Source organism: Boleophthalmus pectinirostris, unplaced genomic scaffold, assembly GCF_026225935.1.
Source record: "Boleophthalmus pectinirostris isolate CB_2022bp ecotype Guang Dong unplaced genomic scaffold, ASM2622593v1 HiC_scaffold_14, whole genome shotgun sequence".
Taxonomy (NCBI): Eukaryota; Metazoa; Chordata; class Actinopteri; order Gobiiformes; family Gobiidae; genus Boleophthalmus; species Boleophthalmus pectinirostris.
In genome coordinates, this window is record NW_026571047.1 from 36,146,323 (window position 1) to 36,170,201 (window position 23,879).

Consider the following 23,879-nt stretch of genomic DNA (forward strand, 5'->3'; position numbering starts at 1 on the left):
TGTCATGAATAGGGTGACTAGACAACTCTGTTTCCCCGGGACAGTCCCAGGTGTCCCTATTTTTGACCAATTTGATCTAATTCAGGACTAAACTAAGACTAAACCAGGACTAAACTAGGACTAGACCAGGACTAAAATTGGACTAGACTGGGACTAAACCAGGACTAGACCGGGAATAAATAGGGACTAAACTAAGACTAAACCAGGACTAAACCGGGGCTAAACCAGTTTTAAAACTGGACTAGACCGGGACTAGACTGGGACTAAAGCAGGACTAAAACTGGGACTAAACTAAGACTAAACCAGGACTAGACCCGGACTAAATTGGGACTAAAGCAGGTCTAAACCAGGACTGAACTAGGACTAAATCAAGACTAAACCAGGATTAAACTAAGACTAAACCGGGACTAAACCAAGACTAAACCAGAACTAAACCGGGACTAAACTAAGACTAAACCAAGACTAAACCAGGACTAAACTAAGACTAAACCGGGACTAAACTAAGACTAAACCAGGACTAAACCAGAACTAAACCAGACTAAACCAAGACTAAACCAGGACTAGACTCGGACTAAACTGGGACTAAAGCAGGTCTAAACCAGGACTAAACTAGGACTAAATCAAGACTAAACCAGGATTAAACTAAGACTAAACCGGGACTAAACCAGGACTAAACTAAGATTAAACCAGAACTAAACCAGGACTAAACTAAGACTAAACCAGGACTAAACTAAGACTAAACCAAGACTAAACCAGGACTAGACTCGGACTAAACTGGGACTAAAGCAGGTCTAAACCAGGACTAAACTAGGACTAAATCAAGACTAAACCAGGATTAAACTAAGACTAAACTGGGACTAAACCAGGACTAAACTAAGATTAAACCAGAACAAAACCAGGACTAAACTAAGACTAAACCGGGACTAAACTAAGACTAAACCAGAACTAAACCAGGACTAAATCAAGACTAAACCAGAACTAAACCAGAACTAAACCAGGACTAAACTAAGACTAAACCAGGACTAAACTAAGACTAAATCAAGTCTAAACCAGGACTAAACCAGAACTAACTCCAACTCCAGGTCTGTTTGTGTTTGTGACGAGGAAAAAACATTAGAACAGAAATCAGAGAAAAGTGTCACATGAGCCTTTAAACTAAATATTTCCCTTTATTTACAATGGAAAAGTTTGCACTGAAAAGTTACAGATAAACTTTAACCTGTTTATCGACAAACACAATAATGAACAACACAACAGAACGGACATTTTATCTTATTATTGTTGGAATCCTGCTGGACTTTTATTGTGAAATCCTTTTGCAAACATGTTAAATTTAATGTTTTATTTAGTTTCATATAAACCATCTGTTTTATTTCACTGATCATGTGTGTTTTTAATGAGTTAGTTTGATGCTAAAATTTCCCTCAAGAGCCACATGCTAACTGTAAGCCCTGCTCTGTCTGAGGCATGTTAGAGTTTAATCTGAGCTTTATTTTTACACAATCTGACCAGAAAGAACTCATGTATCTGAGCTATTTATCTGATGTGTGCTGTTAAAAACAAATCCCTTTCAAATAACATTTAGCATTAGCGGCATTAGTCGTTGCAGTAGAACAGGAGTCTCAAACTCATTTTGTTCCGGGCGTCGTGTCCAACCGACTTTGATCCCAAAGTGTCCGGATCAGAAAACTCATGTCATATAAACCCCAAAATAACAATAAGTTCAAATATTTGTGCAGAGAAACACAAATCTATTACATAAATCTTTTTTAATTGATGAACTCTTTCTTTTACAAAATATTATAATATTATGAACAACCTGAAACTTTAAGAAAAATTCAATTTCAACACAAAGTTTGAACATGAACTTGTCTGTAAACAGGAAAAGTAAATTTTTGTTGTAAAATCCTGCACTCGGCTCCACTTTTCTCATGTTGGACATTTTTCTGATGAGGGTGTCACGGTCAACAGTCAAAACGATCGTCCTTTAAGAGCGTTTGGAAAGAGACAAGTCTTCATTTGTGCTGCTCTGGTGGGAGGGGCCACGTACAGAGACGCTGGAGACGCTGCTGTGATAAACACTACAGAAAATTAACGAGATTTTAATAGAAAATATCATTAAAATATTTTAGTAGAAAATCAGCTGGGGGCCAGATTAAAGATCTTGGAGGGCCACATCTGGCCCCCAGGCCGTATGTTTGACACTTGTGCAGTAGCATTAGCGTTAGCATTTGTATTAGCATTAGCTGACAGTTTTTTTGGTTAGTCTCTCACATTGTTAAAAATTTAAGAGATTTGTCCCAGTTTTATACAAGAAATGTCTCAGGTGTCTCTATTTTTGACCAATTTGATCCTGACAACAGTAAAGAGAAACATAAACATTTGTTTATGAAAAATAAAGAAAAGCTGCTTAAAAACAAAGAAAATGTGACTATACTGACTCATGTTTGTCATGAATGGGCCGAATACAAAACTGTTTTCTTTGATGTCGTGCTCGTTTCACAATTTTATTTTTTTACCAACCTCCACAAACCGAGAGTGTCCCAGTTTTTTTATTTTGAAAATCTACTTCCTCTGCCCTGGGACACAGTTCTGACGCAAAGAGGAACAGAAATAAGAACAGTGTGATGACAGAAAGCAGCCAGCAGAGGGCAGCCACAACTCTAACAATACTACTACTACTACTACTACTACTACTACTACTACTACTGCTAGTACTACTACTACTACTACTACTGCTAGTACTACTACTACTACTACTGCTAGTACTACTACTACTACTACTACTGCTAGTACTACTACTACTACTACTACTGCTACTACTACTACTACTACTACTACTACTGCTACTACTGCTACTACTACTACTACTGCTACTACTACTAGCTACTACTACTACTACTACTACTACTACTACTACTACTACTACTACTACTACTACTAGTTACTACTACTACTACTACTACTACTACTACTACTACTGCTACTACTACGCTACTACTACTACTACTGCTACTACTACTACTACTACTACTACTACTACTACTACTACTGCTACTACTACTACTACTACTACTACTGCTACTACTACTACTACTACTACTACTACTACTACTACTAGCTACTACTACTACTACTACTACTGCTACTACTACTACTACTACTACTACTGCTACTACTACTACTACTACTACTACTACTGCTACTACTACTACTACTACTACTACTACTACTACTACTACTGCTGCTGCTACTAATACTGTTACTGCTACTACTACTACTACCACTATTACCATTACTACTACAATAACTACTACAACTGCTACTGTTACTACTACTACTACTACTACTACAATAACTACTACTACTATTGATACTGCTACTACTAATGCTACTATTACCACTACTATTTCTGCTACTTCTGCTACTACTACTAGTACCAGCACTACAACAACTGCAACTACTATTACTCTACTACTAGTATTACTACTACTAATACTTCGATACTTCCTCAATAATTTCTGCTCGGTCATGATTCTTTTTTTAAATTTGTTCAAACAAAAGTGAAAGGATCAAGTTTAAATGTTTTGATTCGTCATCAATCATAATCTGGTTTGTTTTGAGCGTTACCATGGAAACAAACCTGCATGTAATCTCTTAATCCATCTGTGGTGAAAGACTGGATCAAGATCTGAGTGAAAACCAGGTCTGGACCGAGGACTAGACCGAGACTAGACCGAGACTAGACCAGGACTAGACCGAGACTAGACCAGGACTAGACCGACTAGACCGAGACTAGACCGGGACTAGACACATGCCACAAAGACTGATTTTTTTTCTGTTCTATTCTAGATCTAAACCAGATTTAACGAACAATAAGTCTAAGTCAGGACTAAGTCAGGACTTTGTCGTGATCCAAAAACAGGTTCAGACCAAAACTAAACCAGGATTAAATCATAAAACACAAAAATCCTTTCAAGTGTGTCATCCATGAAACTAAGATTATTCTAGATCTAAACCAGGACTAACCCAGGTATGAGCTCAGGTATGTGCAGGTGAGTGACACAGGGGAGGCCACGCCCACTTCTGCTCCAGGCCACGCCCTCTTCTGAGAGGAGGAGAGAGGAAAGGAGGAGAGGAGAGGAGAGGAGAGAGAAGGAGAGGAGGAGAGAGAGAAAAGGAGGAGAGCAGAGAGGAGAGAGAGGAGAGGAGGAGAGGAGACGAAAGGAGAGAAGAGAGAGGAGGAGAGAAGACAAGGAGAGAGAGAGCAGAGGAGAGAGGAGAGGAAAGGAGGAGAGAGAAAAGGAGGGAAGGAGAGAGGAAGAGAGAGGAGGAGAGAGTAGAGGACAGAGGAGAGGAGGAGAGAAGAAGAGACAGGAGACGAGGAGAGAGTAGAGGAGAGGAGGAGAGAGGAAAGGAGGAGAGAGGAGGACAGAGGAGAGGAGGAGAGAGAGAAAAGGAGGAGAGAGAGAGGAGAAAGGAGGAGAGGAGGAGAGAGGAAAGGAGGAGAGAGGAGGAGAGAGAGGAGAGAGAGAGAAAGGAGGAGAGGAGAGGAGAGGAGAGAGGAGAAAGGAGAGGAGAGAGAGAGAAAAGGAGGAGAGGAGAGAGGAAGAGAGGAGGAGAGAGGAGAGGAGAAGAGAGAGGAAAGGAGGAGAGGAGGGGAGAGAAGGAGTGAGAGAGAGGAAGAGAGGAGAGGAGGAGAGAAGAGAGAGAGGAGAGAGAGAGAGGAGAGAGAGAGAGGAGAGGAGAAGAGAGGAGGAAAGGAGGAGAGGAGGGGAGAGAAGGAGTGGAGGCCACGCCCTTTCTGTTAAAGACCACGCCCCTTCTGTTAAAGACCACGCCCCTTCAGCTCTGGAGAAGTGACTTTTTCATGTAAATGAACGAAGAGAATGTTGTTCTTCTGCTCTCAGCTCCTCCCACAGACTCACAGGGAGGAACCAGGAACTGCCTCAGCACAAAACTCACACACACAGACCAGACAGAGACCAGAGAGAGACCAGAGCCAGACCAGAGCCAGACCAGAGCCAGACCAGAGCCAGAGGAGGGACCAAAACCAGAACTGAAACAGAACTAAACCAGGTCTGAACAAGATCTACAGCAGGATTATACCAGGTCCAAAAGAGGAACTACTTCAGCACAAAACTTTCAGAGAGACACCAGAGGAGCACATGAGGAGCAGAGCCAGAGGAGGGACTTAAGACTAAACCAGGTCTACAAAAGGATTAAACCAGGACTAAACTAAACCAAGTCTAAGCCAGGTTTACAACAGGACTAAACCAGGGCTAAAAGAGGAACTGCTTCAGCACAAAAACTGTCAAACATCAGAGGAGCACAAGAGGAGCTGAGCCAGAGGAGGGACTGAGCCAGAAGTGAAACAGGTCTAAAAGAGAACTAAACCAGGACTAACCCAGCGCCAGGACTAAACCAGAACTAAACCAGGTGTAAAAGAGAAACTGCCACAAGACAAACCTGTCAGTGAGAGATCAGGACAGCACAAGAGGAACAAGAGCCAGAGGAGGGACTAAACCAGGTCTGAACCAGGTCTAAACCAGGTCTGATCCAGGTCTGAACCAGGTCTAAAACAGAACTAAACCAGGACTAACCCAGAACCAGTTCACCGAAGCCTCACATTATAAAAGGTAAGACACATTTTTATCATGATTTTAGAGTTTTGTGAAGGATTCGTTTGAGTTTAAAGGACTCATTTTAAAGCTGCACTGTGTAACTTTTCTGGAGAAGAGTCTGTCACCTGTTTGTTTCCATGGAGATGTTACCGCTTTGCCTAGAATGTTCCAGGGTAGGGCATTAAACATATCAAACAGGTCAGTAAACTCTTACGTGAACACATGCTGGATACTTGACAGTAAGTTAAAGCCATACTGTGGAAATTTCCAGGTAAAGATAAACAATATCTCCATGGAGACAAGCAGGTGGAGTGCCCTCAAACAGAAACGTTACACAGAGCAGCTTTAACAGTCCAGTTCTGGTTTGTCTTGAGTTGTACAGAGTGACGTTTGAATAGATTTGAATAGATTAAAAAAAAAAAAAAACTCCTGTGTTCTAACGCTGTTTCCTCATCTTAGACTTGCCTGAAGAGGTTTTAAATGTCATCTGTGCATGTTTGAGTAATTTAGTGATCTCTGCTGGGCCCTACTTTGCATTTTACAGAATAAAATGAAACAAATCTAAATATATTCTGTGTTCTAGTTAATCTAAAGCCCATCTCTGAAGTGATTTGAATTCCAGACCTGGTTTAGATGCATTTATTTTTGTATTTATTTGGGCTCATTTGGGCTCAGGTCAAAGGTCAGAGGTCAAAGCAGGGTTGTAGTCTAGAGCATTATTACCCAAAGACTGGGTCGCAAGAGATTTTTTTGTGTTTGGCTTGTCAGGGTCTGCACGTAGGTCCACTTTGCCTAACAAGTTCTCTGCCTAAAACAGTGATTACTGTTTTTCCTTGTTTAAAACTTGAATACCGTATTTTTCGGACTATAAGGCACACTTAAAATCCCTTAATTTTCTCAAAAATTGACAGTGAGCACTTTATACTGGTTGTGTGAAACCGATTTTTATTTCCACTGAGTCGAGTCCGACAGAAGCTGAACCACATCCCCATGTTTTTTTTTTTATTGCTTATAGTTTATGTCAATGAGCCATGTGGTTTTAAGTTTTGTTTCTGTAAAACGTAAACAAATGTGCGCAAAGCTGCATTAATTATTCAGTCTGTTTTTTAGTCGTCTCGTACAGAATAAAAAAGTCTCAAGTCTCATGTGTCTTCCGTTTGTTTCACTTGATGCGCCTTATAGTCCAAAAAATACGGTAATACAAATTGTTCAGAGACACGATCACTCAGTCAACAATAAAATATCCTGCTTAATGTTCAGTAATGGACACAAATGTATGAGTAATGTCTATTGACTTGGGTTGCAAAGATTTGTGACTTTTAAAATATGGATCCCCAGAAAAAAATTTGGGGAAACACTGTTGTTCTGTGTTTTTTTAACGGCGACGTCTGTGCACTTGTTTCTTTTATGAAGTCGTTTTACATCAGTATTGTGATTTAAAATCACAGTCACAATTAGCTCCTTAACGCCGACTGTCGCAAATATGTACGACAAACTGTTTAGATGAAGATATAAAGTGGAGAGAGCGGCTGCTTTCCGTCAGTGCCGGTTCGTGCACGTGCAGGAAGTTCCTATGAACCTTTGGCAAGCACTTGGTTCTAGTTGTCGCAAATTTGCAACACACCCAAATTTCTATTTATTAATTTTTTTGCTATAATCAAATTAATAATCTTGACTTAATTTACCTTCTACTTAAAGGCAAAAACACATATAAAACTTTTTGAATGTACATCTATGTAAATTCAGGTGTTAAGGGGTTAAAATATGGCAAAGGAAAAATTAAGTTTATCAATTGGACAAAAGTTTATTTTGGTTGAAAATGTTTTTCAGCTCATCCAAACTGCTTCTTCAGTTCTCATCAGACACTGTTGGACACTGCCTTATATCTACCTGAAGGAAGAGCTAACTACTCTGAAACTCCTCTGAAACTAACGCACACTTGTTTACAGTTTCTGTTTGTAGCTCAGCCTGTTCATCTGTATCTGAGTGTGGGTCATGTTAGCAGAATCACTCAGACCCATTGTGAGTGTTTTCACACCTCTGGCCCTGACCTGCACCTCCCTGTTGTTCTATTTGTTTTAGGTTTGAGGATGAAGTTGTAAATGGGAGACAGATGGTCTCTGAGCCGTCCATTTCTGTTCAAGGAAGGATTTTTCTTAACTAAAAGAGCCTCTTTGACTCCTTCTTTGACTAAGAGAGCAACACAGGACCTCAGTCTAATGTACATCTCCACCTAAAAGCCACAAACCGCTTCTTTGTGGACAGTGAGGTTCAGATCTGAACCAGGGAAAAGAACTGGTTTGAGAAGGGAGTTAAGGAAGATATTTTTGTTATGAAAGAAAATCCTTCCTTGAACAGAAATGGAAGCCTCAAACATCATCTCCAGAGGTGGGACTTTGAGCCGTGACTTGGACTCGAGTCAGACTTGAGTCACTATTTTTAGAACTTGAGACTTGACTTGATAAAATGGACTAAGACTTGGGACTCGACTTGGACTTGAAGGTCAGTGACTCTTGAGCCCTGTGACTTCAGAAGACTTGATGCGTCCCTAAAAAAATGTTTTTTGAAAATACTTTTCTCTTTACAGTTGATAAATGCAGCGTTTAATTTTACAGGAACAAACTGTCGCTTACACTTCTCTGTTTGTTACTTTGGATGAAACTGAAGTACTGTGATACTCAAATGTACTACAGTAAAATACAGAACAACGCAGTAAAACAGAGGGAACTACACAGAACATGATCCTTCGTGAGAAAATAACTGTTATTTAGCTCGTTTATATCTTAATTCTTTCTGTTCTGATGGTAAAGATTCACACTAAAATCTTGTCAAGACATTTAAAAAGGAAAACGTAGCATTTCTACAACTCTTATATAAATACTCATCAATATACCATGAGTTTTTAAGTACAAATAAACTCAAAAATCATATAAATTGCAAAACCCTAAGCTATATTTGGTGCTTTGGTTTAAAGACTTGAAATGACTTGAAGCGCAAAGCAGATGACTTGGACTTGACTTGGACTTATGGGCCAGTGACTCGAGACTCGACTTGGACCTGCCTGTATTTGACTTGGGACTTGACTCGGACTTGAGGTCAAAAACTTGAGACTTACTTGAGACTTGCAAAACAGCGACTTGGTCCCACCTTTGGATCCATCCTCAAACCTAAAACAAATAGAACGACAGGAGGAGTCAGGTCAGGACCAGAGGTGTGAAAACTCCGTCAGGGGCCTAAATGATTCTGCTGATAAGACCCCACACTCAGGTCAGATGAATAGGCCGAGCTAACTGTATATAGGTCTGATTTAAAGTGTATAATTCAGCCTCGTGAAATCATGCGCCTCTGTTAAATCTTCTTGTTTTTATTTCAGTGATGGCAGATTCAGCGCCTCAAAGTCCAAAGTCTCTAGGGTCAGATGTCCCAAATCCTGGCCCAAGCCCTGGCCCAAGTCCAGGTCCTAGTCCTGGTCCAAGTCCTGGTCCTAGTCCCGGCTGCAGTCCGACTAAAGTCCTGGACAAACCTAAACTCAACGGCACCAGTGAAGTCCAAGCGGAGGACCTGACTAACGACCAGAGGGAGTCTGAGGCTGACGAGGAGCCAGAGGTGAGGCTCTAACGCAGACTCTAAATGAAAAACCCGTTAGCCACAGTGTTTCAAACAGGAAGCAAGCACGGGCTGGCTCCAGTTCACTTTCTTTTGAAAAACCGTGTCCCCTCTTTCTGTAACTTCTGCTGTTAGACTCGCTATTCTGACCTTAAAACATTCGTATTAATTGGCTCTACATGATCCTGGGGTTTTTATTTCACTGTTTTTGTCCGTGAAGAAAGGGTTACACGCTGCTAAACATTGACACGCATCCCAAATTTCGGACTTCCGGTCATCGCACAATGCACACTGGGAAGGATCCCCCAAAAAAGTGAACATCAAAGCGAAATCCCGATCTCTCGCTCAACCTCGGTTACAAATTTAAAAAGTCAACGCCAAAGTGAAAGGCTCCAGCTGTTCACCAAGAAACACCTTCCACTGCAAAGAGACCAAGACGTGATGTTGCTGTAAAACCACAAGAACAAGAAAGTGCAGCTCAGTCTGTTTGTCTTCTGCTCCTCTACATTAACAAACCGGATTTTGTTTTGTCGTCGCTCCACATACAAAATGTTCTCTGTAAACTCGGGATGATTTCTTAGTCAGTCAGATGTTTCCTTTTTGGTTCTTCCTGTGGATCAATCCTGCCCATCACCTTCACCTTTCACTATTTTTCAATTCCGTTGGGAAGAGAAACAGTTTGAACGGAGGTTTGAGTCACACACATCTGATTCACTTTTGCATTTATGGAGTTCACAAACACATTTCTGGAGTTGTTTTCCGCCGTTTGGATCCAACAACCACAACAATTACGATGTCCGAATCCCAAAACTAAAATATGACAATATCAGAACCAGAAACAAAAGTGAAATGGTTCAAAAGACTTGAAAAGATCGACTTCAACAATAGACACATCCCACTGGGAAAACAAACATGGAGGTTTGAGTCTCACTTTTTCTGAGGATTCTTCCCAGTGTGAATTGCACGATGATCAGAAGAAATTTGGGGTGCATGTATTGTCGTAGTAGCGGCATAAACATTACTTTTCTAGCGTCCAACTACTTAGATTTTTTTTTTAATTGTCAGAGTAGCGGCACTTTATTTTTATTTTGTCACTTTTCCGACATGAATAATATTAACGTGACATCCTTTTATTATACTTGATCAGAGAAAACTTCGGGCACAGACGATATCAGACACTCACAGCCCAAAACACAAATATGACGCGTCGGAACAGCGATACTAAAAAGTGTCGTAATACCGTCGCGTGTAAATAGAGACATCTCGTAATGAAGGTACGTCGGAATAGGCAACAGATGAATCCCAAAGAAAGATCTGAATGTTAATAACAGATCAATCAGGCGGCGTTGTCGTTCCCGATGTCGCAATCACTAACGTAAACAACAGGTTTGATTGACAGGTCTGTTAAGCGTCCACTTCCTGCTAAACCAGTGGTGCGGGGAAGAACGTCACCTAGAACAGTCTCGCTCCAGATTGGCTCTTTGATATGCTAAATAGTTTTTTTTTTTTTTTTTTTTTTGAGCAAGTTACAACAAAACAACAAAACGTGTTCATGTTTGGGAGCTGGTGCTCAAAGGAGTTTAAATTTAAAAAACTTTTGGCGTCCTTTCCCAATTGTTTTACGTAATCATGTGGTTGACGCTTTTTTTTTACACCTTTTGAGTGATTACCTGTCGTATACATTGCATACATCTACACACGTATACATACACATGTACACATGTATACATACACATGTACACATGTGTACACATACACACATACATGTAAATACATACACATCTAAAAAATCCAGTACATATATTCTCCATACATATATACATACACACACATATATTTTTGCTTATGGTCGTACCAATAATAGAGCTGAAGACGGCACTAAAATGTATTGTTTATGGATGTACAAAATAAACAACATATAGAACGAAAAATGTAAGGATTTTATTTATTTTTTTTAATTTATGGTCATACAAACGAATAATAATGTTGATGAAGGCTCAAAAGTTTATTGTTTATGATCATATCAAAATAAAAGGTAATTAGAATGAAAAATGTAAGTATTTTTGTTTTCGTTCGTTTTGTTCAAACTAATAATAATGATGATAACAAAGACACTAAAGTTTATCGCTTATGATTGTACAAAACAAACCACATATAGAATGAAAAATGTAAGGATTTTTTTTTTTTTTATTTATGGTCATACAAACGAATAATAATGTTGATGAAGGCTCAAAAGTTTATCGTTTATGATCGTACAACGTAAACAGCATATAGAATGAACAAAGTAAGGATTTTTTTTTTCATTTATGATCATAGAAAATAAACCACTAAATTAAAAATATAAGGATTTTTTTTTTTTTTTACGTTTATGGTCGTATAAACTAATAATAATGTTAACGAAGGCACAAAAGTTTATCATTTATGATCGTACAAAATTAGAATATAAAAAATAAATAAATCAATATGTGCCCTGATTGCAGATTACACCCTATAAATGCTAATCTCGATGAGCTTCATTTGACTGGAGGGTGATGTCAGACTTCCTCAGAACTCGTCTTTATACATAATCATAGTCTGTATTTGAATCCGCTCTGGTCTGTGGTCTTTCTTCAGGACGTCTCGGACAGCGTTCTGTGCGACTCGTGCATCGACACGCCTCGTCCGGCCGTGAAGTCCTGCCTCACCTGCCTGGTCTCCTACTGCGAGGCCCACCTCAGACCTCACCTGGAGAACCCCAAGTTCTCGCAGCACAAGCTCCTGGAGCCTCTGCGCGACATCGAGAGGAAGACCTGCGAGATCCACCACCAGGGCCTCCTCTGGTTCTGCGTGCCCGACCAGGAGTGCGTCTGCGAGGGCTGCGTGAGCGACGAGCACCGCGGACCACGAGCTCCGCACCGTGGAGGAGGCCCGCAGGGACATCGAGGTACTGGACTGGGACTAGACCGGGACTAGACCGGGACTAAACCAGGACTAAAACAGGACTAAAGCAGGACTAAAACAGGCCCGCAGGGACATCGAGGTACTGGACTGGGACTAGACCGGGACTAGACCGGGACTAAACCAGGACTAAACCAGGACTAAAGCAGCACTAAAGCAGGACTAAAACAGGCCCGCAGGGACATCGAGGTACTGGACTGAGACTAGACCGGGACTAGACCGGGACTAAACCAGGACTAAAGCAGGACTAAAACAGGCCCGCAGGGACATCGAGGTACTGGACTGAGACTAGACCGGGACTAAACCAGGACTAAACCAGGACTAAAGCAGGACTAAAACAGGCCCGCAGGGACATCGAGGTACTGAACCGGGTACTAGACCGGGACTAAACCAGGACTAAAACAGGCCCGCAGGGACATCGAGGTACTGGACCGAGACTAGACCGGGACTAGACCGGGACTAAACCAGGACTAAAGCAGGACTAAAACAGGCCCGCAGGGACATCGAGGTACTGGACCGAGACTAGACCGGGACTAAAGCAGGACTAAAGCAGGACTAAAACAGGCCCGCAGGGACATCGAGGTACTGGACCGAGACTAGACCGGGACTAGACCGGGACTAAACCAGGACTAAACCAGGACTAAAGGACTAAAGCAGGACTAAAACAGGCCCGCAGGGACATCGAGGTACTGGACCGGGACTAGACCGGGACTAGACCGGGACTAGACCGGGACTAAACCGGGACTAAAGCAGGACTAAAACAGGCCCGCAGGGACATCGAGGTACTGGACTGAGACTAGACCGGGACTAGACCGGGACTAAACCAGGACTAAACCAGGACTAAACCAGGACTAAACCAGGACTAAAGCAGGACTAGGCCCGCAGGGACATCGAGGTACTGAACCGGGTCTAGACCGGGACTAAACCAGGACTAAACCAGGACTAAAGCAGGACTAAAACAGGCCCACAGGGACATCGAGGTACTGGACCAGGACTAGACCGAGACTAAAACAGGACTAGACCGGGACTAGACCGGGACTAAAGCAGGACTAAACCAGGACTAAAGAGGGACTAAACTAGCACTAAAGCTGGCCAGGAGGGACATTGAGAGACTAAACCGGGACTAGACTGGGACTAAACCAGGACTAGACCAGGACTAGACCAGGTCTAAAGCAGGCCAGGAGGGACATCGAGGTGAGGGACAGGGACTAAACCAGGACTAAACCAGGTTTAAAGAGGGTCTAAAGTAGGACTAAAAGGGACTAAAGAAGGACTAAACCTAGACTAAACCAGGTCTAAAGAGGGACATAGAGGTGAGATACAGGGACTAAACCAGGACTAAACAAGGACTAAAGAGGGACTAAAGCAGGACTGTTAGGTTTATCTAAACATTGTAAACAAGAAGAAAGACAAGAGATTAATTCAGTTTTACTCATGAGGAGAACGGGCAGTGGGCATCAAAACCAACAGTCTCCACACGTTCTGATGCCTCAAGGCTGTTCTCCTCTTTTTATTTCATTAGGAGGCCCTAGTTACAGAATGATAATTCTCAAGGGGAAGGGGAAACAGCCAAGACATAATAAGAAACTGATGCAGCTATGCATAGTACAAACACATAAAACATGATTAACAATCAGGAGGTGCCTTAGGTCAGACACCATCATAACTCTTCATGTGTGACAGTGGGAGTTGGCTTCATGTGAGGAATCATCTGGAGGTTCACTAGAGCGACAGGACACTGCACACAGTTGTCAAACACACAGAGGTTATTCAACAAGTGACAAGTGATTGGTACATTATAAATCAAAGAATTGTAGTACATAAATGGTTAACTCATAGGCCTAGAATATCACACAAGTATTTAGCAAATATGGGATAATAAAATTATTCTGACATTTCCCTCCTGTTTATCATATATTTGCTAAAGAAGAATCAATTCATAACTACTTCTTTCGATTTTCAGTTATGATTTCATAGTCGAGCAATTATATTTTTACACTCGGAGGTAATGTTATTTTAGTCGTGTATTTCTGCGTCATGATTAAATAGAAGTGAGAGCCAAGGAGGAGGAGTCCCCACTGTATGAATCATCACCAGCCAACAAATGTGCCTGCACTGCCTTATCGTCAGGATATGGGGCAATTGCAGTGGTGATTAGACGATTAATTAATTTTCTAATACAGGGTATGCAACAACAACCACACAATGTTAAAACGGCTATAGAGATCAGCGCAGAGGACACAATGGATTTGTATTTTCCAAGTACATCAGGATCGGTGTGTGTGATTTTTGGGGAAACCTGCTGCACCTTCATCCCTAACAACACTGCGTCTGATGGTAGCTTGACCACAAGCAATAGACGGGCTACGAACCTTTAACAAGCGCCTTAAAGAGCAGTCTGGCGTTGACCAGTCTATGTGGGGTGATTGGATGGATGTACTTGGAAAATACAAATCCATTGTGTCCTCTGCGCTGATCTCAAAGTGGAACTAAACCAAGACTAAAGAGACTCTAAAGAGGGACTAAATCAGGGCTGAACCAGCACTAAATCAGGTCTGACTTCAGACTCTTCAGTCGTCTGAGGTTCAGCTTTAGTTTTCTCGTCACTGTCAGAATGAAGCTGATGTTTCAGTTTGAGCAGAAAAACCTGAAGCTGCAGGTTTCACTTTATTGATCTGCTCCACAAAAGTCCCTCTGGGTCCAGTTTGTGTTTAGTCTCAGACTTCAGACGATTCTTCAGGACGACTCCTCATTGTTCAGACTTCAGAGGAACACAGCAGTCCTTTTCTCCTTAGAGGCTTTGTTTATTTGTTTATTTATTAGGATTTCTGCACCAGAGGCTCAGCAGGTCCTGTGGTCCTTTTCAAAAACACTTTAATTCATAAAGACTTGTCTTAAAACTATATAAATAATCAGGTCTGGAATATAATAAAAATAATCAAAAAATAATCATTTGCCCCAAAAGAAACATTTATTTTATTTAAATAAATTTTAGTGAACAACTTCATCAAATAAAACACACAGACACTTTTAAACTCGAGCTCTTTTAAAGTCCCTGTTCAAAACTGAAGAGACTCAAGTTAAAGGTCCATTTTACTTTAAGTTTTTCCTTCTGAACGTCGTGTTTGTCTCGTAAACTCTTTTCTGCACAGTTCAAAATAAACAAGGCCTTTGTGCGTCAGTATAATTGTTGTACCTCGACATGGTGCACTGATAAACGTTCCTCCAGGGGGACCTGAGTCATTCCCAGACCAGCCCAGAGACATCGTCCCTCCAGTGTGTCCTGGGTCTTCCCCGGGGTCTCCTCCTGGTGGGACATGAACACCTCCTGAGGGAGACGTCCAGGAGGCATCAGAACAGACGTCCTCCTCAGACGCTCCTCTCCACGTGGAGGAGCAGCGGCTCTACTCCGAGCTCCTCACTCTGTCTCTAAGGGAGACGCCCAGACACCCTGTGGAGGAAACTCATTTGTGTCGCTTGTATCAGGATCTTGTCCTTTCAGTCATTACCCAGAGCTCATGGCCAGAGGTGAGGGGAGGAACAGAGACTGACTCTAACTGAGTTAGATTGAGCTAATAAAAAATGCAAAAACATTGAAACATTGAATTACCTGCCTTAGTCCTCTGTATTTGACCCATGTCTCTGGGTTAAACCTGCGTCTGACCCGTCCTCAGTGTCTCTGGTTCTTCTGTCAGGAGCTGTGGGACTTTCAATTCAAGACTAGACTTTTACCTTTTGTATTATTGTTTTTGTTTTGGGTCAGTGGAGAAAACCCCGACCCAGACAAACTCAGACAGGCCTGTGCAGTCTGGAGTCTAACCCGGGACCCTCTCGCTGCGAGTCGCGAGTGCTTAGTCCTGGTCTGGAGTTGAAGCCTCAGCTCGTTCCTCATGTGGATGTGATTATAAACGCGTGTAGAATTTCAGTAAACCGCACGTTCCGCTGGCTCCGGCTCAGCTCCTCTAGACTCTGTAAACTCTGAGCGCGGTCGGACTTTTCTTCAGACTCTTTCGCTCCAGGTTCAGTTTGAAAATGTTTGGAATCCAGACGAGTCCAGACAAATCTCACAGGAACATCTGAGCTCCTCCTGAGGGCACGAGTTTAGAGTCAGCTGCTCCTGCCGAAGAATCACAGAGACCACAGACAGAAAGACGGTTTAGACCTGGTTTAGACCTGGTTTAGACCTGGTTTAGACCTGGTTTAGACCTGGTTTAGACCTGGTTTAGACCTGGTTTAGTCCTGTTTAGTTTTAGACCTGGTTTAGTCCTGGTTTAGACCTGGTTTAGTCCTGGTTTAGAGACCTGGTTTAGACCTGGTTTTGTTTTGTCCTGGTTTAGACCTGGTTTAGACCTGGTTTTTGTCCTGGTTTAGTCCTGGTTTAGTCCTGGTTTAGTCCTGGTTTAGACCTGGTTTAGTGGTTTTGTCCTGGTTTAGTCCTGGTTTTGGTTTCCTGGTTTAGACCTCCTGGTTTAGACCTGCCTGGTTTTGTCCTGGTTTTGTCCTGGTTTAGACCTGGTTTTGTCCTGGTTTAGTCCTGGTTTAGACCTGGTTTAGACCTGGTTTAGTCCTGGTTTTGTCCTGGTTTAGACCTGGTTTAGACCTGGTTTAGACCTGGTTTTGTCCTGGTTTTGTCCTGGTTTAGACCTGGTTTAGACCTGGTTTTGTCCTGGTTTAGACCTGGTTTAGACCTGGTTTAGACCTGGTTTAGACCTGGTTTAGACCTGGTTTAGACCTGGTTTAGTCTATGTTACTTCATCTGAATATTTAGTCGATATTTTTTGTGACTGATTTGACCCGGAGTGGAACCTCGTCCTGATGAATCTGTATTTTTAGTCGTGCGTTTTTCGTCTGATCTCTTTGTGTAAAGACCAGACGAGTCGTGTTTTATCAGCTGTCCTCGCCGCAATCCCATCATGCATCACTGTGACAGCTCCGAGCCAATCACAGCGCAGGAATTCACACCTCGCCGTCCACTAATGAAGAAGAGGTCAAAGGCCAAGGACGGACTTTGGTTTGGTCCTTTTATTTAGAACTAAACCAGGACTAAACCAAGTCTAGACCAAGTCTAAACCACTACTTAAACAGAGCTGTAGGATTAAACCAGGACTAAATCAGAACTCAGCCAGGGCCAAACTAGAACTCAACCAAGACTAAACCAGATCTCGACCAGGACTAAACCAGAATTGAAACAGGTCTAAACAAGGTCTCAGTTCTAAACCAGGCCTAAATCAGGTCCGAACCAGAACTAAACGAGGACTAAACAAGGACTAAACCAGGTCTCACCCTTTGCTTTTCAGTATTGACTTAGTGATTTCTTTTGTTTTTTCTGTGTTTGATGAAGGTGTGTCCTTCACTCACAAACCTCCTCAGACTCTCAGTGCTTTTGTCCACCTCCTTTAAACACCAACCTGAGCGTGTGGGCTCGCCTCTCCACAGATCTGACCTGTAACTTGGTCCGGTTTGGTCTCCATGAAGATAGAAATGTTTAACACCACACTGTGAAACAATCCAGACAAAGCGATAACCCTCCAGCAGAAAAGTTACACGGTGCAGCTTTAACGTTGTATTTTTTGTGTTTTTGTGTGTTTTTTTTCAGAGGGAGTTGAAGCAGAAGCAGAACGAGATGGTGAAGACAGTGGCCGCGGCTGAAAACGCCATCAACAAACTGCAAAACAACACCGTGTCCATAGAGGTACATTCTAATCCTAAACCAAATAATCTAATACGACCTAAACCAGAACACCACCCTTTACTCATCTGATAAAAAAACAACTAAACAATCTGAAACGAACTAAACTAGAGCCCCACGTCCACGAAGGTGAAATAAAACACCAAAAATAGCACAACAACTCGTGTCTATAAAGTTAAATATAACCTTAAACCAAATAATCTAATACGAGCTAAACCAGAACACCTCCCTTTTACTCATCTGACCTTGAGAAAGTGCAATGGAACGGCCAATCAAATCAGCATTTCGAAACAAACTCAGGCTAATTCGGTGCAGAACCGAGTCGGCTGGACACTAAACTTTCTCTGGCATCTATATTTTCCCCGACTGTTGCGATGGAACGAATTTATAACGGATGTCGGGAGAACTGACTCGGATTTATCAACTACCGACGTTCAATAAAACCAAATAATCTAATACAAGATAAACTACAACACCTCCCCTCAGACTAAACCACAACACTGTGTCCATAGAGGTGAACTCTAACTCTCAAACTAACCAAATAATCAAATACAAAACAGACCACAACAAAATGTCCATAGATGCATAACTCTCAGACTGACCAAATCGTCCTATACGAGCTAAACTACAACACTGCCGTATTACTTATCCGATAAAACCATTAACAAACTGCAAAACAACAAAACAAACCAGCTAAATAATCTAAAACAAACAAAACCAGAGCCCCACGTCCACAAAGGTGAAGTAAAACACCACAAACAAAGCACAGCACCGAGTCTATAGAGGTACAATATAACCATAAAGCACATAATCTAATACAAAACAAACTACAACACCTCCCCTCGCACTAAACCACAACACTGTGTCTATAGAGGTGAAATCTAACTCTCAAATTAACCAAATGATCATATACAAAACAGACCACAACACCGTATCCATGGAGGTACAATAACACCCTCAGACTGACCAAATAATCTGATACGAGCTAAACCACAACACTGCCCTTTTACTTATCTGATAAAACCAACTAAATAATCTAAAACAAACTAAACCAGAGCCCCACATCCACAAAGATACAATAAAACACCACAAACAGCAGCACAGCACTGTGTCCATAGAGGTACAATATCCACCTTATTCCTCCCCACCCACTTTTGTCTCTAAAAGCTCCTAAACTAAAACTCCTACTCTTTTTTTTTTTTGAACAACGTTTTGTCCATATTGAACGTATCTGCTGTGAGATGGGACCCGTACAAAATAATACAACGCCCAAAGCAACTTCTGGAATAAGGTAATAACTCTCAGACTGACCGAATGAGCTAATACGAGCTAAATCACAACACCACCCTTTAACTCATCTGATAAAGGCCAAAAAAAATAATCTAAAACCAACTAAACTAGAGCCCCACGTCCATAAAGGTGAAATAAAACACCACAAACAGCAGCAAAACTCGTGTCCATAAAGGTAAATATAACTTTAAACCAAATAATCCAATCCAAGACAAACTACAACACCTCCCCTCACGCTAAACCACAACACCGTGTCCATAGAGGTGAAATAAAACTCTCAAACTAACCAAATAATCAAATATAAAACAGACCACAACACCATAATCCTAAATCAAATAATCTAATACAAAATGAATCAGAACACCTACCTCGTACTATGGTTTGTTCCAGTTGTCCTCAGAGGCTGGAGGTTGCGCCACAATTTCAGAATTTCTACATTCTACTACTCCTCATTTCTTCTACTACTTTTTATTTCTTGATTTATTTTGCACTTGTTTTGCATAGAACAATAAAAAAAAAAAGGCACAAGAGATAAAAGTATGTGCAGGAAGAGAGAAAAGACCCAAAAGTGCGTATAATAAAAGCTCCACCGTATAAATCCATAACACTGAACATTATAACTGTGCATTAGTTTAACATTTTATATTCACACTCGTCTCTTTGCTGTGGACCTTGGACGTCAGAGGAATTACAAACACGTTGTTCTTGTGTTATTTTGTCTTTAGTGGCTCCTCCTGTTCACCCACACTTCTGTGAATCTGCTCCTGCACTAAGCCTCTGCACTCAGAAACACTGTTATGTTACAAACGCTCGCTTATTCTCTGTTACTCTTTGTTATTGTGTGTTATTCTTTGTTACGCTCTGTTATGTTAATGTCACTAATGTCAACAAAAGCTCAGATTCCCTCCCAAACGTTGCATTATTACCTACTGATGATGTAACAGTGTCCGAGGCGCTGAAGTAACTCAACCGGATCCTTGTTTTGTCCGACCTGAGCTCTTTCCTAGTATTTACAGTGTTGGGGAGTAACAGATTACATGTACCAGAGTTACGTAAGCAGTAATCAGAGTACAAATTATGAGTAACTGTATTCATGGATTCATGTATGGATTACACGGCGGGATTTTCCTGTTTTCACATTTTGGGCTATATCCCTTTTTCTTTTTCATTTAAAAAAAATAATTAGTAATTCCACTCGTTGCCGGAAACTAAACCAGGTCTAAACCAGGTCTAAACCAGGACTAAAACAAGGTCTAAACTAGATCTAAACCAGGTTTAAACAAGGACTAAACCAGGTCTAAACCAGGACTAAACCAGGGCTAAACTAGAGCTAAACCAGGACTAAAACAAGGTCTAAACTAGATCTAAACCAGATCTAAACAAGGACTAAACCAAGTCTTAACCAGGTCTAAACCAGGACTAAACCAGGTCTAAACTAGATCTAAACCAGGTCCAAACCAGGTCGAAACCAGGACTAAAACCAGGTCTAAACCAGGTTGAAACCAGGTCCAAACCAGGTCGAAAACCAGGACTAAAACCAGGTCTAAACCAGGACTAAACCAGGTCTAAACTAGATCTAAACCAGGTTTAAACAAGGACTAAACCAGGTCTTAACCAGGACTAAACCAGGTCTAAACTAGATCTAAACCAGGTCAAAACCAGGTCGAAACCAGGACTAAAACCAGGACTAAACCAGGTCTAAACCAGGTCTAAACCAGGTCTAAACCAGGTCTAAACCAGGACTAAAACCAGGACTAAACCAGGACTAAACCAGGTCTAAACTAGATCTAAACCAGGTTTAAACAAGGACTAAACCAGGTCTAAACCAGGTCTAAAACCAGGTCTAAACCAGGTCTAAACCAGGACTAAACCAGGTCTAAACCAGGACTAAACCAGGTCTAAACCAGGTCTAAACCAGGTCTAAACTAATCTAAAACAGGACTAAAACAGGACTGAAACAGGATTAACAGGACTAAAACCAGGTCTAAACCAGGACTAAAACCAGGACTAAACCAGGACTAAACCAGGTCTAAACTAGATCTAAACCAGGTTTAAACAAGGACTAAACCAGGTCTAAAACCAGGTCTTAAACCAGGTCTAAACCAGGTCTAAACCAGGACTAAACCAGGTCTAAACCAGGGACTAAACCAGGTCTAAACCAGGTCTAAACCAGGTCTAAAACCAGGTCGAAACCAGGTCTAAACTAGATCTAAACCAGGTCCAAACCAGGTAAACCAGGACTAAACCAGGTCTAAACCAGGTTGAAACCAGGTCCAAACCAGGTCGAAACCAGGACTAAAACCAGGACTAAACCAGGTCTAAACCAGGTCTAAACCAGGTTCTAAACTAGATCTAAACCAGGTTTAAACAGGACTAAACCAGAACCAGGACTAAACCAGGTCTAAACCAGCACTAAACCAGGTCTAAACTAGATCTAAACCAGGTCAAAACCAGGTCGAAACCAGGACTAAAACCAGGACTAAACCAGGTCTAAACCAGGTCTAAACCAGGACTAAACCAGGTCTAAACCAGGACTAAAACCAGGACTAAACCAGGACTAAACCAGGTCTAAACTAGATCTAAACCAGGTTTAAACAAGGACTAAACCAGGTCTAAACCAGGTCTAAACCAGGTCTAAACCAGGTCTAAACAGGACTAAACCAGGTCTAAACCAGGAAACCAGGTCTAAACCAGGTCTAAACCAGGTCTAAACTAGATCTAAAACAGGACTAAAACAGGACTGAAACAGGATTTAACAGGACTAAACCAGGTCTAAACCAGGACTAAAACCAGGACTAAACCAGGACTAAACCAGGTCTAAACTAGATCTAAACCAGGTTTAAACAAGGACTAAACCAGGTCTAAACCAGGTCTAAAACCAGGTCTAAACCAGGTCTAAACCAGGACTAAACCAGGTCTAAACCAGGACTAAACCAGTCTAAAACCAGGTCTAAACCAGGTCTAAACCAGGTCTAAACCAGGTCTAAACTAGATCTAAAACAGGACTAAACCATGCCGAACGGAACATGTCTCCTCTTCTTCTATCAATAATATTTTTTAATTTGGTTCAGTAAAGACTGTTTTTTTAAATTTTCTTTTATCAGACAAAACATCTTATGTTACGATTTCCTCGTCTTTGTTTCTCTACAGCAAATCAAGTAATCCAAAGTATTCAGATTACGTTACTCACTTTAAGTAATTTATTGGATTACATTACAAACTACATTTTGGGGTGTGTAATCTGTAATCTGTAGGGGATTACATTTTAAAAGTCACCTTCCCAACACTGAGTATTTATGATTTTATTGAATCTTTAACAGAGGCGGCTCCACTATTAGGCAAAAGTAGACAGTTGCTTAGGGCCCCCGAACCTGGAGGGGCCCCCCACTAATGGCCGAGGCATCAGAGCTATTTGACTTTCTCTCAATATGACCTTTAATGAGAGTAGTTCACCTTAAAATGAGAAAACGCCATCAAAATACGACCCTGATTAGAACATAATCATATGTAATGGATGTAAACAAAAATATAAATGTACCAGCAAAAAAAATAAAACTACAAATGAACTAATAAGACAAGTTTCCAATCCTTCATAATTCAAATAAAGATGTGCGTGTCTCAAGAACAATGGGGGAAAACAGATAATAAATATTTAAAAACTACAAAACAAAACCAAACAACAGAGTATTACAGTGAGGGCCCCAAACTCAAGTTCGCCCAGGGCAACCAAATTGTTAACTCCGCCACTGTTCTTTACTGTAATGGCCTAGTCATTGTTTTTCCATTTTGACACCCGCAATCCAGTGTTTAACTCTGAGATTATGTCACTCTGAGGGCGTCTGGAGCACAGGAATAGACTGATAAAAGACCAACCACATAATCCAACAACAAACTGCAGCAGAACACTGAGTCCATAGAAGTAAATGAAACCCTAAACCAAATAATCTGATACGAACTAAACCATGACACCACCCTTTACTCATCTGATAAAGACCAACCAAATAATCTGCCAACAAAATGCACCACAACACCGAGTCCAACAGAGCTCTACTGACACTTTGCATCTGACGTCATCAACATTCTTTGGGGGTTGTGATGTTAAACTGGAGGCACTGAAGACTTTATTCAGAGCTTTAATTTAACACGATCGGACCAGAAAGAACTGATTTAACTGAAACAAGTCGCTCTCAAGATCCTTTAGATGAGACTCAAACTCCTAAACTTGTAAACTCCTTGTATTTTTTCTTGAATTTTGAGATCATCTTAAATCTTTCTGGCTGTGTTTAATGTGTGCTTTGTGTCTCCATGGAAACTGCTAAACATTCAGTATCGATACTCGCTCAAATGTGTATCTAGTTTCAAGACTTGTATTAGATTTTCTGCTTTTGACAGCCCTGATCTTAACACAGAAAACAGCACAACAGCGCCCCCTACAGTTTAGAATCTCACAAAAGACTCGAGGCGTGTTCAGAAAATCCCAACACGAATGAAAACTCATGACTCATCACTTACTCGTTTCACTCATTCAGATAATTACGTAATATTTATTATGACGTGAGGTCACATGACAAACAAAAACAAACACACAGACGGGTTTCCTCTGCTCCTGTCTGCTCCTGTCTGCTCCTGCCTGCTCCTGTCTGCTCCTGCCTGCTCCTGTCTGCTCCTGTCTGCTCCTGTCTGCTTAGAAGAAGAACAGTGAGTTTTTAGAGTTTGAATAATCACCTGCGGCA

At 41.4% G+C, this 23,879-nt stretch overlaps 1 protein-coding gene across 1 annotated transcript in view; it reads left to right on the forward strand.

Annotated features, from left to right (window-relative positions):
- The first annotated feature begins 4,958 nt into the window (after nt 1-4,958).
- Nucleotides 4,959-23,879, forward strand: part of trim16 (tripartite motif containing 16) — a 33,504-nt gene continuing 14,583 nt past the window's right edge. Inside the window, 6 exon segments of the mRNA XM_020930638.2 lie at nt 4,959-5,209; nt 5,259-5,639; nt 8,998-9,230; nt 11,844-12,110; nt 12,112-12,153; nt 17,764-17,859. Coding sequence (XP_020786297.2) covers nt 9,000-9,230; nt 11,844-12,110; nt 12,112-12,153; nt 17,764-17,859 — 636 coding nt within the window. The 5' untranslated portion in view covers nt 4,959-5,209; nt 5,259-5,639; nt 8,998-8,999.